The sequence below is a fragment of the Taudactylus pleione genome, unplaced genomic scaffold, assembly GCF_031769625.1.
Source record: "Taudactylus pleione unplaced genomic scaffold, aTauple2 ptg002560l, whole genome shotgun sequence".
Taxonomy (NCBI): Eukaryota; Metazoa; Chordata; class Amphibia; order Anura; family Myobatrachidae; genus Taudactylus; species Taudactylus pleione.
The window spans coordinates 164257-182908 of NW_028286941.1; the positions used below are offsets into that span (position 1 = coordinate 164257).

Sequence of the window (18652 nt, forward strand, 5' to 3'; positions counted from 1 at the left end):
GGTAGCAGGGATATAGAAATCAAGAACTTCAGTCTTGGTGACATTAATTTTATAACCCGAGTGTTGGGAATATGAATTTATTTCCTCTAGAAGTTAATTTAGGGATCGAGCTGGGTCAGTGAGAGAGACTAAAATATCGTCAGCATATAATGCGATTTTATATTCCGAAGGGCCAGTGGATACTCCCGAGATAGCTCTATTACAACGGATCTTTGCCGCTAGGGGTTCCATAATAAGAGCAAATATTAAGGGAGAGAGGGGACAACCCTGCCGAGTACCGTTAGTTATTCCAAAACTAGAGGAATAGACACCATTAACCGAAACTCGTGCTGAGGGGGAACAGTAAAGTGCTGCAACGCCATCTAAAAATTTGCCTGAAAATCCCATTTTGTCTAAGACAGCGAATATGAAGGGCCAGGAGATGCGATCGAAGGCCTTCTCCGCGTCAAGAGCTAAAATCAGAGAAGGAAGTTTCCTTTTATGAATAGAATGTATCAGATCAATGGCCCGTCTGGTGTTGTCCGATGCCTGACGTCCAGGTATAAACCCGACCTGATCCGGATGTATCAAATAAGAAAGCAAAGGAGCTAACCGAGTCGCTAGGATTTTAGCATAAATTTTCAGGTCGACGTTTAATAATGAAATCGGTCTATAGTTAATACAATGAGTAGGATCACGATCAGGTTTAGGGATCACTACAATGTCGGCCCGAGTTGTATCAGGAGCAAAAGAAGCGCCCTCCAAAATATCATTAAATAGAGATGTAAGATGTGGGGCAAGTTCCTTTGTAAACAGTTTATAATATTGGGCTGTAAACCCATCAGGGCCTGGGGCGGCAGAGGAACGTATTGATCTAATAGCAGCTATTGTTTCTTCATCTGAGATACGGTCATTGAGAGTAGATAATTGGGATTCTGAGAGCCTCGGAAGGAAAGTAGAGGACAAATATGAGTGCACCCCCTCGGCTCCAGCAGAAGTGGGATCAGAAGAATCTGATAAGTTATAAAGGGAACTATAAAAGGTTCGAAACTCCTCAGCCATAACCTCAGGATCATAAGTTAGAGAACCAGAAGACGGAGAGTGTAGTTTGTCTATCGCACCTAATGCTTGTCTGCGACGCAGTTTATTGGCTAACAAAGAATCAATTTTGTCAGATTTATCATAAAAGCGTTGAAGTTTTTGCAAGATAAGCGCAGCGCGACGAGACAGAAGGGCATTAAGCTGACCTCTTAGTTTCTCAATTTGGGTTAGCACGGAGGCGCTAGGGGATGTTTTATGCTGAATCAATAGTACTGAAATTTGTGACTCAAGGGAAGTAATTTCTTGTGCAGCCGCTTTCCTAACCGCTGAGGTTTTAGAAATAAGAAAACCCCGTATAGTAGCATTATGGGCTTCCCAGAGGATACTAGAGGAAATATCAGGGGAGGTATTCTCCTCAAAATAGCGGGTCATCGCCAATTTTATTTCTAGCAGAGTGGGGGGATGTTGTAAAAGGGAGTCATCAAGACGCCAGTTATGCTTCCTACGAGGAGAGCGATGTACATCTAAAAGAACATAGACACCTGCATGGTCTGTCCATGTAAAGGGGGAAATACCGGCTTCCGTAACCAGAGAGGTAATAGTGGAGGAAATGTGGATCATATCTATCCTGGAATAATGTTGGTGTGGGGCTGAAAAATGAGTATAGTCTTTGCTGTGAGGATGTTTAAGACGCCAGGTATCACTAAGGCCATAATGTTTAAGGGAGGCCAGGAGAGTACGAGAAGCTCTAGGAAGAGACATCCTCGAGGAGTTTGAAGGCGGGTTCGATCTGTCTAACAGGGGGTCAATAATGGTATTAAAATCCCCACATAAAATAATATGGCCCTGCGCAACTCTGCTAATACGCCTGAACAAAGAATCAAAGAATTGGGGCTGGTCTTGATTAGGAGCGTACACTGACACCAGAGTGAAAATCTCAGTACGGAGAGTACCGATCACTATAAGAAATCGACCCTCTGGGTCTGTCACAGTTTTAATGTGGACAAAAGGGATATTACGCCTAATTAAAATGGCTACCCCACGTTTTTTACAATTCGCTGAAGCAAAGAAGGTCTGGGCAAACCACCTACCTCGGAGCTGAGAATGCGGGCCCGTAAGATGCGTCTCTTGTAGAAATGCAACATCGGCTTTCTACCTCCTGTAAGCCCCCAAGAGAACAGTACGTTTCTTAGGAGAATTAAGACCGTTTACATTAACTGATAGCAATTTAAGAGACATGGAAAAATATATAAAGAGGTGCTACTGACATAACACACAGATATAATAAGTCAAAAATTTGGCCCAAGTAGAGCCACCCTTAGGGACAGAAAGAAAGAAAAAAAAAAAGTGGAAAAAGACACAGAAGAGAGCCACAGAGAAAGAAAGGCACACAAAAAAAAGAGAGAAACAGAGAACCCATTCGGGTAACAATCCTGGTAAATTGGGTCCCAATCAAGGACCGCAATATTATCAATCAACATAACATTAATCAAAAATATCAAAGGGAGCATGGGGGGTAGTGAAAGGACCGTCCAATAGAATCAGGACTGCCTGGACCCTTAAATATAAGATCGGCTAAAACCAAATCAAACAAAAATCCCTGTAAAACAGGGATCATAAACCTGTGTCAGTATATAGAAACAAAACAAAAAAAAAAAAAAAAAGAGGGAGGGAGAAGGAAAATGGGAAAGACAAGGGGAAAAGAGAAAAATTATCTAAACATCGGGATATTCATACAAATAATAACTATTTATGTCGCAGAGAACCACGAGGGGAGGACTGTTCCTCCTAGCAAAATTCAAAAAGAACATTGCAGGGAGCTTAAACCCTATTATAAAGAGAGTATACACCAGGGAGTGACCGAACAGTTCAAGTGGGGTCACAGTCCTTAGCATGGTGACGGGAAACCCTGGTCCAGTCCGGTGAAGGAGGATGGGAGCGTTGAGGTTTGGGAGAGGCTGCATCAGTCACCGGATCAGAAGTCGGTGTCGGAAGAAGATTAAGCTTGGCTAATAAATCTTGACCTTGAGTGAGAGTCTTGACACTATGTACAGTGTTGTTTGCTGAAACCTGAAACATAAAGGGGAATCCCCAGCGATATCGGATTTGATGCTGCCGTAGAATCTTAGTGACTGGCTGAAGATCCCGCCGTTTCTGAATAGTAGAGGGAGCCAGGTCCTGGAAGATTTGTAACTGCATATCTTGGAAAGGAATCACTGGCGAGTCTCGAGTAGCTAACAAGATCCGTTCCTTTGTACGAAAATAGTGCAGGCGAACTATGACGTCTCTAGGAGGTTGAGTAGGAGAGGGCTTCGATCGGAGTGCTCTATGGGCTCTATCACATAAACAATCTTCATTTGTAAGGGCTGGAACTAAGTGTTGAAAAAAGTCTTTTAGAAATGACGGTAAGGAGGGACCAAGGATTGATTCTGCTATATTACGGATACGTAAGTTGTTGCGACGGGAACGATTCTCTTGGTCCTCTTGTCTTTCTTTGAGTGTCTCCACCTCATCATGAAGTCTTGAGAGTTCTTTATCAAGACGATTTTGGGAGCGGCATAAGTCGTCCGATTTAGATTCCAGCGCGTCCGTTCTGTTGCCAAGAGATGTCAATTCTGATTTAAATTCTGTTATAGCCTTTGACAGTTCTTGCTTGAATGCAGATTGAACTCCCTCCAACAAACCAGTCATAACCGCTTGAATTTGAGGATCAATACCAGCTTCGGATGAGCAAGGGGAGGAGGGGGATTCTGGGGGTAATGACGAACTCTGTGAACCCTTGGATTTAGATCCGAAGAAATTTGCAGAGGATGGTGGAGGTTTCTTACCTCTCTGCGACATAGTGAAATAATACAAAAAAAAACAAAAACTACGGTATAAAAGGTGAGACACAGGGCTCTACAATAATAGTCCAGGCAAGTTTGGTGATAATATTAAGCGAACATCTTTAACTCCAGAGAGGCACCATCCAGGAGAACTTCAGCCTCAGAAAAAAGAGTGTGAAAGGCTGGCAGAAAATATAATAGCACATGGAGGTTCGCTAATTGTGGCTGCAAATAGTACTTGAGGTAATTATCACAGAAGACCACAAGAGGGAGCCAGCGTAGAGTAAATGGCAAATATCCACCAGCACAAAAATAAAAAATGTCAGGGAAAGAGCAAGCTAAGTAGCTGATATGGTTTGAACCTGTTAGGCTAGTGAAAAATAAACTGGATATGTATAGGTGGTCATATAGGAGCTCCAGACATAGAGAGAAGGGCCAACAGGTCACGTGACAATGGAGCAGATGGAGCAGTGGGATATAGAAATACAATATAATATAATCTCCCCTCAGGGACTCACCACCCTCCCCTTACTCCAGGGAGTCACAGGCAGCAGATAATCCTGTCACCAAGCGGGGTTGCACTGCCAGTATCCCGGCAGCAATAACCAGCAGCAGCATCAGCGTGGGAAGATGGCCGCCGGAGGCTTCAGAACGCTGGGGCTTCCTCCCAAAGATGTCTCCCGGGAGTCCCCAGAAGCAGGGACACCAGCCCTGACACAGCAGCAGGGCAGCCGAGGCTAGAGGGCCGGAGAGGGGTCCGTCGGGCGCACACCACAGATGACGCCGCCGCCGGAAGTCCACAGCCGCCAGTCCGCGCGCTCCAGTCCCCGGCTCAAAGGGCAGCAGGCCAGCTGCAACCCACGGAAGCGCCTATTGCGCCTCCCGATTCCGCAGCTGCAACCCGCTGGGCCAGTGACAAACCAGGGGAAGGTAAGCAAGGGTCTGGAGGTGTCCGCTGACCGGGATGGGGCTATAGAGGCTAGATTTCCTCTGCACTGGCCCGGAGCTCTAACAAGATGCGGCTTCCTCCATTAACGGTCAGGCCACGCCCCCAGGTACATATCTTTATATGCTCAGTAGTTCACAGATTAGTATTTATTGTCTTGTGATGAAGTTTGTGTATATTATATATCTTTTCTTTTCCATTTACTTTCATATGTCTGTTTTGATCTGTGTATACAGCATATACTGGTGGCTTGATGTTTCCTCTATGTGTACACATCGGGGTGGTGTATTACACAACGCTTTGGTGATTTGTTTTATTCAGAACCGGTCTGCAAGCCCCTGCTAGCGCTGTAGCCTTGGTAGTTGTCTGGCACCAGGATGCTCTTACTCCTGGTGTGAGACTGACGGAGTGACTTCATCAATAGGCGCCCCTCTGTTTGCGGCACAGACGCGGTGGTGTACGCGGAGGTAAATCTGGGTCTGTCTCTACATAAGGAGGGGTAAGTTGCACTGTTCTTTGATGTAGGAGTGCACTTTTTATCTGTATTTAACGGTGCGTGCCAGCATCGAAAACGTTGACGGACATGTCATTTATACAACTGTGATTTGGTGAATACAGTGGATTATTTTTTCATTTAATGTCCGTGAGTGCCGTCCTCTTATTTGCATATTAAATATTGAAGTGAGGTGTTTAAATTAGACCCGTTGCCATAGGTGTATAAAATCAAGCACCAACCAGGCAGTCACCATTTGCAAACACTTGTGATACAAAATGGGTCGTTCTGAAGAGCCCAGTTACTTCAAGCAATGGTACTGTGATAGGAGAACGGTACAGTAATGCGTGTCAGCAGTGACGCATGGGACTGTGATAGGAGAACGGTACAGTAATGCGTGTCAGCAGTGACGCATGGGACTGTGATAGGAGAACGGTACAGTAATGCGTGTCAGCAGTGACGCATGGTACTGTGATAGAACGGTACAGTAATGAGTGTCAGCAGTGATGCATGGTACTGTGATAGGAGAACGGTACAGTAATGCGTGTCAACAGTGATGCATGGTACTGTGATAGGAGAACGGTACAGTAATGCGTGTCAGCAGTGACGCATGGGACTGTGATAGGAGAACGGTACAGTAATGCGTGTCAGCAGTGACGCATAGGACTGTGATAGGAGAACGGTACAGTAATGCGTGTCAGCAGTGACGCATGGTACTGTGATAGGAGAACGGTACAGTAATGCGTGTCAGCAGTGACGCATGGGACTGTGATAGGAGAACGGTACAGTAATGCGTGTCAGCAGTGACGCATGGTACTGTGATAGAACGGTACAGTAATGAGTGTCAGCAGTGACGCATGGTACTGTGATAGGAGAACGGTACAGTAATGCGTGTCAACAGTGATGCATGGTACTGTGATAGGAGAACGGTACAGTAATGCGTGTCAGCAGTGACGCATGGGACTGTGATAGGAGAACGGTACAGTAATGCGTGTCAGCAGTGACGCATGGGACTGTGATAGGAGAACGGTACAGTAATGCGTGTCAGCAGTGACGCATGGTACTGTGATAGGAGAACGGTACAGTAATGCGTGTCAACAGTGATGCATGGTACTGTGATAGGAGAACGGTACAGTAATGCGTGTCAGCAGTGACGCATGGTACTGTGATAGGAGAACGGTACAGTAATGCGTGTCAGCAGTGACGCATGGTACTGTGATAGGAGAACGGTACAGTAATGCGTGTCAGCAGTGACGCATGGTACTGTGATAGAACGGTACAATAATGAGTGTCAGCAGTGACGCATGGTACTGTGATAGGAGAACGGTACAGTAATGCGTGTCAGCAGTGACACATGGTACTGTGATAGGAGAACGGTACAGTATTGAGTGTCAGCAGTGACGCATGGTACTGTGATAGGAGAACGGTACAGTAATGCGTGTCAGCAGTGACGCATGGTACTGTGATAGGAGAACGGTACAGTAATGAGTGTCAACAGTGACGCATGGTGGAGGTTCCTTGCAAGTTTGGGGCTGCATTTCAGCAAATTTAGAGTTGGGTATTTGGTCAGGATTAATGGTGTCCTCTATGTTGAGAAATAGACAGGTACTTATCCATCATGTAATACCATCAGGGAGGCATCTGATTGGCGCCAAATTTATTCTGCAGCAGGCCAACGACCCAAAACATACAGCCAATGTCATTAAGAACTATCTTCAGTGTAAAGGAGAACAAGGAGTCCTGGAAGTGATGATATGGCCCCCACAGAGCCCTGATCTCACCATCATCCAGTCTGTCTGTCTGTCTGGGATTACAAGATTGATAACATCTGAAATGAAATGCTGGGCTCTTCCTCAGCCAGTCACCTGATCAATTCCCTACCTGAACCTTCTGGCACATTCTCTTCATTTGAAACCACAAGCTAAGTATCTACACTCTTCTCACCCTCCTACTTTACTACCTTTCCTCTTGATCCTATACCCTCACAAATCGGTAAAGTTCTGTCTCCTATGCTCATCTCAACACTAACTAAAATCTAATTTCTCTATACTGGCATTTTTCCATCACTGTTCAAGCATGCAGTGATTACTCCCATTCTGAAGAAACCAAAATTCTGACCCTAGCACACTCTCCAATTACCGTCCCAGCTCCCATGCCTCTCCAAACTGCTTGAGAGACTTGTCTACACTCGCCTCGCACAGTTTCTTAACTCACACAATTTACTGGACCCACTTCAGTCCGGTTTTCATTCCCAACACTCCACAGAGACAGCACGGACTAAGGAAGTGAATGATCTGGTCACTGCTAAGGCTAAAGGCCATTACTCACTTCTAATTCTATCTCTGCCGCCTTTGACACTGTTGACCACTCTCTCCTCATACAAACATTACAATCCCTAGGTCTTCTAAACACTTCCTTGGTTCTCGTCCTACCTATCTAATTGCTCTTTCACTGTTTCGCTTTTCTGATTCTGCCTCCTCTTCACTATCTCTATCAGATGGAGACCACAAGGCTCAGCCTTAGGTCCTCCGCTTTTCTCAAACTATACTATACCACCTCTCTTGGCAAACTAATCAGCTCTTTAGGTTTTCAGTACAATCTGTATGCAGATGATACTCAAATCTACCTATCCTCCCCAGATTTGTCACCATCTGTGCTGGTCCATGTCACTGAATGTTTTTCTGCTATTTCATCTTGGATGTCATCTTGCCACATCATACTATATATTTTTAAAACAGAATTAATTATATTTCCACCGGCCAATAACCCTTATAATATCACTGTTGATAACTTGACATCCTTGACTCTGAACTGTCCTTTGTTCCCCACATTCAATCTGTCTCAAAATCCTGCTACATACATCTAAAAAACATAGCCGAAATTCGACCATCTCTCACACAAGACACTTTAAAAACACTAATCCATGAACTCATTATCTCCTGCATTGACTCTTGCAATAGTGTCCTTAATGGTCTTCCCAAAAATTGGCTCTCGCCACTACAATCAATTATGAATGCAGCTGTGAGGCTGATCTTCATTGCCAAACGTTCATCGTCTGCTGCTCTCAGTCCCTCCATTGGTTATAAAATTATTTTACTTACACATCAGGCTATTAACCAAACTACACCAACATACATCTCTTCATTCATCTCAAAATATCTCCCAACCCAACCTCTCTGCTCAGCACAAGATCTGAGTCTCTCATCCCCACGCATTCCTTTTTCCCATTCATGGTTACAGGACTTTTTTCGGGCTGCACCCACTCTGCGGAATACCCTCCCACACACAATAATACTTTTCCTCTAGTCTCCAAACCTTCAAGCGTTCCCTGAAAACTCAACTCTTAAGGCAAGCTTATCGGATTCCAGAACCGCCCACATAACTCTTATAGTTTCCATATCTAATTACATTCCTTTCCACAGTCCACACATAACCTCAGACACAGGTTTTATTTTTCATCATCCAGACCTTTGGTCAATATTCCTGTGTGACTGGACCATACAGCCCACCAAGAAACTCTGCAATCTGGCTGGACCAAAATGCATTATGTAGCAGCTATCCTTCTGTATAAATGCCTATTTCCCTCTAGGTTGTAAGCTTGTGAGCAGGGCCCTCTTACCTTTATGTCTGTCTGTTATTACCCAGTTTTGTTGTATTGTTTCCAATTGTAAAGCGCAATGACATATTTTGCGCTATATAAAACTGTTAATAAATAAAAAAATCACATGAAAAGACAGAAGGATGTGAGCAAGCCTAAGCCGAAGATCTGTGCTTAGTTCTACAAGATATCTAAAACTTTTGCACAGTACTGATGATATATAGTATGAATTGTGATATATAATAACCTACAGTATATAACAGTGAGTGAAGGATTGTGCTGCAGATAATAATGGGGACAGTAAATATACAGACCAAGGGACCATAGAGACGAGGTCCAGAGAGAAGGAGATTGACGTAGGTTTAGATGAGAGGGAATTAGCGCAGGTAAACAGGGTTGAATAAGCCTGTAGGTCACTGGCAGTAGACTGTGTAAGGAGATCAGGTCGTAATGGAGATCCAGTGCAGAAGAGTGGCAGGCTGCAAGATCCATTAGAGGCGGGTGGTGGGGTGAGGAAGTCTAGTTTAATCATGTGTTGCAGAGGAAGCTGAAATTTTTGGGGACAGTAGAAGGGCATTTTGGTGGCATGAAGGAAGAACTATGCCAGTCCACTGCCTCGAATGGTGGTGGCGATGCAGAGTTCTTAGAGGAAGCGTCCATCACTTAGGAGGAAGCACTGGGCCAGGAGTAGGTGAGGAACAGGAGGTAGTGTGGAGGAATGGGATCTTGAAGGAAAGGCTGAAACAGTAATTTCAAGTGTTTGAAGACAGGACAATGTGAGAATCTGGTCTGGAGCAGACAGGGAGGTTATCATCTGGCTCTGAAGAGGTGATTATGCTAAGAAATGGCCTAGAGTAATCCAAAATGGCAAAGGAATAGGGCGGATAAGGCCAAAGTTTCCATTTGGTGATTCCTGAGATGGTCAGTGGGTTCATAGATGGTTTGAGAGGAGTAGGCTGCTGCCGTGGACTCAGTGGTTTCAGGCTTGATGGAGTCCAGTGTGGCACAGGTGCAGATGTGTTCCTGATCGGTAGTTCTAGGGGCATGCAGCTTTCTTTCTATTGTGGTGATGCAACTATCGTTCCTGGTTAGTAGATCCTATGTGGTGATGTCACTTTCCTGGATATTGTCTTATATAATTCACTATGTTTCCTGGTTATTGGACCTTGTATAAGGATAAGACTGTCTCTTTCCTGGTTAGTAGTAGATCCTATGTGGTGATGTCACTTTCCTGGTTATTGTCTTGTATAATGATTTCGCTAGGTTTCCTGGTTAGTAGATCTTTTATAAGGATGTGACTGTCTATTTATTGGTTATAAGAATGTGGCTATTTTTCCTGGATATTAGACCTTGTATAAGGATGTGACTGTTTCTCTCCTGGTTTATTAGACCTTCTATAAGTATGCCTCTTTCCTGCTTATTAGACCTTGTATCAGGATGTGACTGTCTCTTTTCACTTTTACTCCTATGATGATCTAAGTATTTTCTTCTTAGTTACTGGGACTCCTCGTATGACGATGAAGTTATGGAAAACCGAGTGGGACTAAACCTGTTATATGCCCAGGTAGGTGACTGTACTAATGTTTGGTTAGATCACACTCCATCATGCTGTAGCAGTAGAGTAGAATACTGTTGTGGAATGTATGGGTAGGTCACACTCGCTAAGGCGGGGAATGTTTGGGTAGGTCGCACTCCATCATGCTGTAGCATTAGAGTAGAAAGCTTGTAGCAATAGTGTAGAAAGCGGAGAATTGGAATGTATACGGGTAGGTCACTCTCCATCATGCTGTAGCAGTAGAGTAAAAGGCTGAGGCGTTGAATGTATGGGTAGGTCACACTCGCTGAGGCAGGGAATGTTTGGGTAGGTCACTCTCCATCATGTTGTAGCAGTAGAGTAGAAAGCTAAGGCGGGGAGTGTTTGGGTAGCTCACACTCCATCATGCTGTAGCAGTAGAGTAGAAGGCTGAGGTGAGAAATGTTTGGGTAGGTCACACCCCATCATGCTGTAGCAGTAGCGTAGAAGGCTAAGGCATGGAATGTATGGGTAGGTCACACTCGCTGAGGCAGGGAATGTTTGGGTAGGTCACTCTCCATCATGCTGTAGTAGTAGAGTAGAAGGCTGAGGTGTGGAATATATGGGTAGGTCACACCCCATCATGCTGTAAAAGGCTGAGGCGTGGAATGTATGGGTAGGTCATGCTCCATCATGCTGTAGCAGTAGAGTAGAAGGCTGAGGCATGGAATGTATGAGTAGGTCACACTCCATCATGCTGTAGCAGTACAGTAGAAGGCTGAGACTAAAAATATTTGGGTAGGTCACACCCCATCATGCTGTAGCAGTAGAGTAGAAGGCTGAGGCATGGAATGTATGGGCAGGTCACACTCCATCATGCTGTAGCAGTAGAGTAGAAGGCTGAGGCTTGAAATGTATGGGTAGGTCACACCCCATCATGCTGTAGCAGTAGAGTAGAAGGCTGAGGCTTGGAATGTATGGGTAGGTCACACCCCATCATGCTGTAGCAGTACAGTAGAAGGCTGAGGTGTGGAATGTATGGGTAGGTCACACCCATTCACGCTGTAAAAGGCTGAGGCGTTGAATGTTTGGGTAGCTCACACTCCATCATGCTGTCGCAGTAGAGTAGAAGGCTGAGGTGAGAAATGTATGGGTAGGTCACACCCCATCATGCTGTAGCAGTAGCGTAGAAGGCTTAGGCATGGAAAGTATGGGTAGGTCACACTCGCTGAGGCAGGGAATGTTTGGGTAGGTCACACTCCATCATGCTGTAGTAGTAGAGTAGAAGGCTGAGACTAAAAATATTTGGCTAGGTCACACCCCATAATGCTGTAGCAGTAGAGTAGAAGGCTGAGGCATGGAATGTGTATGGGTAGGTCACACCCCATCATGCTGTAGCAGTAGAGTAGAAGGCTGAGATGTGGAATGTATGGGTAGGTCACACCCCATCATGCTGTAAAAGGCTGAGGTGTGCAATGTATAGGTAGGTCACACCCCATCATGCTGTAGCAATAGATTAGAAAGCTAAGGCGGGGAATGTATGGGTAGGTCACACCATCATGCTGTAGCAGTACAGTAGAAGGCTGAGACGAAAAATATTTGGGTAGGTCACACCCCATCATGCTGTAGCAGTAGAGTAGAAGGCTGAGGCGTGGAATGTTTTGGTAGGTCACGCTTCATCATGCTGTAGCAGTAGAGTAGAAGGCTGAGGCATGGAATGTATGGGCAGGTCACACTCCATCATGCTGTAGCAGTAGAGTAGAAGGCTGAGACGAAAAATATTTGGGTAGGTCACACCCCATCATGCTGTAGCAGTAGAGTAGAAGGCTGAGGCGTGGAATGTTTTGGTAGGTCACGCTTCATCATGCTGTAGCAGTAGAGTAGAAGGCTGAGACTAAAAATATTTGGGTAGGTCACACCTCATCATGCTGTAGCAGTAGAGTAGAAGGCTGAGGCGTGGAATGTTTTGGTAGGTCACGCTTCATCATGCTGTAGCAGTAGAGTAGAAGGCTGAGGCATGGAATGTATGGGCAGGTCACACTCCATCATGCTGTAGCAGTAGAGTAGAAGGCTGAGACTAAAAATATTTGGGTAGGTCACACCCCATCATGCTGTAGCAGTAGAGTAGAAGGCTTGTCTCCACTAGAACTCAGACTGGCATTACCTCTTCAGTGGACACCCCAGAGCAAGGTACTGTGGAAAACAAATTATCTTTGGCTCCAGCTCCCCCCTAAGACGACATTCACCTCTGTTCTCTGCTCAGCAAATAACTCTGATTTCTTGCATTAATAATCTAAAATACAGTATCCCCAGTATCTGAAATCTGGAGGTCTGGTCATTTTAAAACACAGGATGCAATTTTTTTCTCCCATGGAGAGGAGACATGTTATCTATACCCTTGCACAGAATATCTACTTCAAAAGGAGCCTCACACTAGGATTTTCACACCTATACAATAGGAATGGCTTCTATCACCTCTCTGCAAGCCTGCTTTGTCTTGCTAGAATTTGTGACTAAATCATCAACTGAAAAGACAAGTTAGTTTATTTAGATACTCCTTATTCAAGAGAGAAAAGCAACTGGACATAGAAAATAGCCAAATTAAATTAAACTGTTCATGAATACCATTATAACTTCTGGAACACACACAGAGTTGAGAAAACAAAAATAAAAAACTGTTTGATCTTCTCTCATCATCAAATGCAATTCATGCTCTCTCATCCATAACCCAATGTATTTTTACACCTCCAGCTTTATGCTTTCACTCCGCCCACCACGAGCAGCAGTTCCTATTGATCCAGCACAGTCTTCCATTCTTAAATCCCTTGGCATTTTCAAAAAAACTCAACAGGGCAGTCATGGGAAGCGAGGGCGAAAGTCTCCTATGCGCTGTAACCACCTAAGTTCCTTGCCTTCAGGTTCACCAGTTTCATATAGGAGACAAATAGAAGTGGTACCTATCAAACGGCCCTGTGCTTGGAAGAACAGAACTGTAAACTCTCGCTCTGTGACTGACATCCCCAGAGCTCCCACACTCAATATAAAGAAAACTATAGGCCCTCTGGTATGCCTAATCAGGTCCGTCCTTTGTAATTCCAGATCTATAAGAAACAAGACTGCTACAATTCTGACCTTATTGAATCTTCAGATCTTGCCTGTATTACAGAGACTTGGCTAGGTCACACCCCATCATGCTGTAGCAGTAGAGTAGAAGGCTGAGGCATGGAATGTATGGGTAGGTCACTCTCCATCATGCTGTAGCAGTAGAGTAGAAGGCTGAGGCATGAAATGTATGGGTAGGTCACACCCCATCATGCTGTAGCAGTAGAGTAGAATACTGAGGTGTGAAATGTATGGGTAGGTCACACCCCATCATGCTGTAGCAGTAGAGTAGAAGGCTGAGATGTGGAATGTATGGGTAGGTCACTCTCCATCATGCTGTAGCAGTAGAGTAGAAGCTAAGGTGTGGAATGTATGGGTAGGTCACACTCCTTCATGGTGTAATAGTAGTGTGGAATGTATGGGTAGGTCACTCTCCATCATGCTGTAGCAGTAGAGTAGAAGGTTAAGGTGTTGAATGTATGGGTAGGTCACACCCCATCATGCTGTAGCAGTAGAGTAGAAACCTGAGGTGTGGAAGGTATGGGTAGGTCACACCCCATCATGCTGTAGCAGTAGAGTAGGAAGCTGAGGTGTGGAATGTATGGGTAGGTCACACCCCATCATGCTGTAGCAGTAGAGTAGAAGGCTGAGGCTTGGAATGTATGGGTAGGTCACACCCCATCGTGCTGTAGCAGTAGAGTAGAAAGCTGGGGTGTGGAATGTATGGGTAGGTCACACCCCATCGGCTGTAGCAGTAGAGTAGAAGTCTGAGGTGTGGAATGTATGGGTAGGTCACTCTCCATCATGCTGTAGCAGTAGAGTAGAAGGTTAAGGTGTGGAATGTATGGGTAGGTCACACCCCATCATGCTGTAGCAGTAGAGTAGAAGGCTGAGATGTGGAATGTATGGGTAGGTCACTCTCCATCATGCTGTAGCAGTAGAGTAGAAGTCTGAGGTGTGGAATGTATGGGTAGGTCACACTCCTTCATGGTGTAATAGTAGTGTGGAATGTATGGGTAGGTCACTCTCCATCATGCTGTAGCAGTAGAGTAGAAGCTAAGGTGTGGAATGTATGGGTAGGTCACTCTCCATCATGCTGTAGCAGTAGAGTAGAAGCTAAGGTGTGGAATGTATGGGTAGGTCACACCCATTCACGCTGTAGCAGTAGAGTAGAAGCTAAGGTGTGGAAAGTATGGGTAGGTCACACCCATTCACGCTGTAGCAGTAGAGTAGAAGCTAAGGTGTGGAATGTATGGGTAGGTCACACCCCATCATGCTGTAGCAGTAGAGTAGAAGTCTGAGGTTATTGTATAGTGAGGTTTGGTTAGCAGGAGATTGGTGCAGCCCGTCTGTAGAAAGCTTTTGCCTGACAAAGTGCTGAAGAAGACAATAAATATAGACACAATATTTACGGGACGACTTATGGATATATCTGGGAGACTCACTGGACCTCATTCAGAACCACAAATGTAGTAGTAGGATCAGGGTTTTGTAGCACTGCACGCCTGTCTGGGGTGAGATTATACATTTCGGCTGCTCACAGTAACATAGAAGTCAGCCGGATCTCTACTTGCGCCTAAATGGATGTAAGTTGGCAGTAATTGGCATTTGTGCTTGGGATCCGTTAGTCTTGAGCGTGATGATGGAATTGCATGCTGTGCACAAAGATCTGGGGAGAAGGAAATGTGGCTGGTGCACTTGCATGCTGAGACGGATGACTTGGGGCTCTCACAAGCTGATGGAAGGCCGTGGTACACAGCGATACCCGTGACTAAGCCTGGCAGATTTCATGCACCTACTGCAGCCACATGTGTGGGCACTGTGCACATTGCCCAGATTTACATAACAGAAAATCTAGGGCCTGATTCAGCAAAGATCGTAGCTGCGATTACGCACGCAGTTTAACTGCAAAAGTATTGCTATTTCATCGTGATCGATGCGCTATTACCTCGCACTACTACAAAAGGACGCCCACCTTACTTTACACACATCAGTAATGTTTAGCAAGACTGCGACCCCATCCCAGCTATCCTCACTCACTCTCACCATCACTATGTCCCTCAGTAATATTACTCTCCCAGGTATCCTCACTCTCCCTCTCACCATCACTATGTCCCTCAGTAATATTACTCTCCCAGCTGTCCTCACTCTCCCTCTCACCCATCACTATGTCCCTCAATAATATTACTCTCCCAGCTATCCTCACTCTCCCTCTCACCATCACTATGTTCCTCAGTAATATTACTCTCCCAGCGATCCTCACTCTCCCTCTCACCCATCACTATGTCCCTCAGTAATATTACTCTCCCTCACCCATCACTATGTCCCTCAGTAATATTACTCTCCCAGCTGTCCTCACTCTCCCTCTCACCATCACTATGTCCCTCAGTAATATTACTCTCCCAGCTGTCCTCACTCCCTCTCTCACCCATCACTATGTCCCTCAGTAATATTACTCTCCCTCACCCATCACTATGTCCCTCAGTAATATTACTCTCCCAGCTGTCCTCACTCTCCCTCTCACCCATCACCTTGTCCCTCAGTAATATTACTCTCCCAGCTATCCTCACTCTCCCTCTCACCATCACTATGTCCCTCAGTAATATTACTCTCCCAGCTATCCTCACTCTCCCTCTCATACATCACTATGTCCCTCAGTAATATTACTCTCCTAGCTGTCCTCACTCTCCCTCTCACCCATCACTATGTCCCTCAGTAATATTACTCTCCCAGCTATCCTCACTCTCCCTCTCACCCATCACTATGTCCCTCAGTAATATTACTCTCCCAGCTATACTCACTCTCCCTCTCATACATCACTATGTCCCTCAGTAATATTACTCTCCCAGCTATCCTCACTCTCCCTCTCACCCATCACTATGTCCCTCAGTAATATTACTCTCCCAGCTGTCCTCACTCTCCCTCTCACCATCACTATGTCCCTCAGCAATATTACTCTCCCTCTCATACATCACTATGTCCCTCAGTAATATTACTCTCCCAGCTATCCTCACTCTCCCTCTCACTCATCACTATGTTCCTCAGTAATATTACTCTCCCAGCTATCCTCACTCTCCCTCTCACCATCACTATGTCCCTCAGTAATATTACTCTCCCAGCTATCCTCACTCTCCCTCTCATACATCACTATGTCCCTCAGTAATATTACTCTCCCAGCTATCCCCACTCTCCCTCTCACCCATCACTATGTCCCTCAGTAATATTACTCTCCCAGCTATCCTCACTCTCCCTCTCACCCATCACTATGTCCCTCAGTAATATTACTCTCCCAGCTATCCTCACTCTCCCTCTCACCATCACTATGTCCCTCAGTAATATTACTCTCCAAGCTGTCCTCACTCTCCCTCTCACCATCACTATGTCCCTCAGTAATATTACTCTCCTAGCTGTCCTCACTCTCCCTCTCACCCATCACTATGTCCCTCAGTAATATTACTCTCCCTCTCATACATCACTATGTCCCTCAGTAATATTACTCTCCCAGCTATCCTCACTCTCCCTCTCACTCATCACTATGTCCCTCAGTAATATTACTCTCCCAGCTATCCTCACTCTCCCTCTCATACATCACTATGTCCCTCAGTAATATTACTCTCCCAGCTATCCTCACTCTCCCTCTCACCCATCACTATGTCCCTCAGTAATATTACTCTCCCAGCTGTCCTCACTCTCCCTCTCACCATCACTATGTCCCTCAGTAATATTACTCTCCCTCTCATACATCACTATGTCCCTCAGTAATATTACTCTCCCAGCTATCCTCACTCTCCCTCTCACCCATCACTATGTCCCTTGGTAATATTACTCTCCCTCACCCATCACTATGTCCCTCAGTAATATTACTCTCCCAGCTGTCCTCACTCTCCCTCTCACCATCACTATGTCCCTCAGTAATATTACTCTCCCAGCTGTCCTCACTCTCCCTCTCACCCATCACTATGTCCCTCAGTAATATTACTCTCCCAGCTGTCCTCACTCTCCCTCTCACCATCACTATGTCCCTCAGTAATATTACTCTCCCAGCTATCCCCACTCTCCCTCTCACCCATCACTATGTCCCTCAGTAATATTACTCTCCCAGCTATCCCCACTCTCCCTCTCACCATCACTATGTCCCTCAGTAATATTACTCTCCCAGCTATCCCCACTCTCCCTCTCACCCATCACTATGTCCCTAAGTAATATTACTCTCCCAGCTGTCCTCACTCTCCCTCTCACCCATCACTATGTCCCTCAGTAATATTACTCTCCCAGCTGTCCTCACTCTCCCTCTCATACATCACTATGTCCCTCAGTAATATTACTCTCCCAGCTGTCCTCACTCTCCCTCTCACCCATCACTATGTCCCTTGGTAATATTACTCTCCCAGCTATCCTCACTCTCCCTCTCACCATCACTATGTCCCTCAGTAATATTACTCTCCCAGCTGTCCTCACTCTCCCTCTCACCCATCACCTTGTCCCTCAGTAATATTACTCTCCCAGCTATCCTCACTCTCCCTCTCACCCTCACTATGTCCCTCAGTAATATTACTCTCCCAGCTATCCTCACTCTCCCTCTCATACATCACTATGTCCCTCAGTAATATTACTCTCCTAGCTGTCCTCACTCTCCCTCTCACCCATCACTATGTCCCTCAGTAATATTACTCTCCCAGCTATCCTCACTCTCCCTCTCACCCATCACTATGTCCCTCAGTAATATTACTCTCCCAGCTATCCTCACTCTCCCTCTCATACATCACTATGTCCCTCAGTAATATTACTCTCCCAGCTATCCTCACTCTCCCTCTCACCCATCACTATGTCCCTCAGTAATATTACTCTCCCAGCTGTCCTCACTCTCCCTCTCACCATCACTATGTCCCTCAGCAATATTACTCTCCCTCTCACCCATCACCTTGTCCCTCAGTAATATTACTCTCCCAGCTATCCTCACTCTCCCTCTCACCATCACTATGTCCCTCAGTAATATTACTCTCCTAGCTGTCCTCACTCTCCCTCTCACCATCACTATGTCCCTCAGTAATATTACTCTCCCTCTCATACATCACTATGTCCCTCAGTAATATTACTCTCCCAGCTATCCTCACTCTCCCTCTCACTCATCACTATGTCCCTCAGTAATATTACT

The 18652-nt window shown here is 45.5% G+C and overlaps 1 protein-coding gene across 1 annotated transcript in view; it reads left to right on the forward strand.

Annotated features, from left to right (window-relative positions):
* The window catches only part of SNX17 (sorting nexin 17), a 122492-nt gene that overhangs the window by 46670 nt on the left and 57170 nt on the right, over positions 1-18652 (forward strand). The window contains exon 8 of the mRNA XM_088466145.1: positions 10377-10446. Within this exon, the coding sequence (XP_088322271.1) occupies positions 10377-10446 (70 nt within the window). The remainder of the gene's footprint in view (positions 1-10376; positions 10447-18652) is intronic.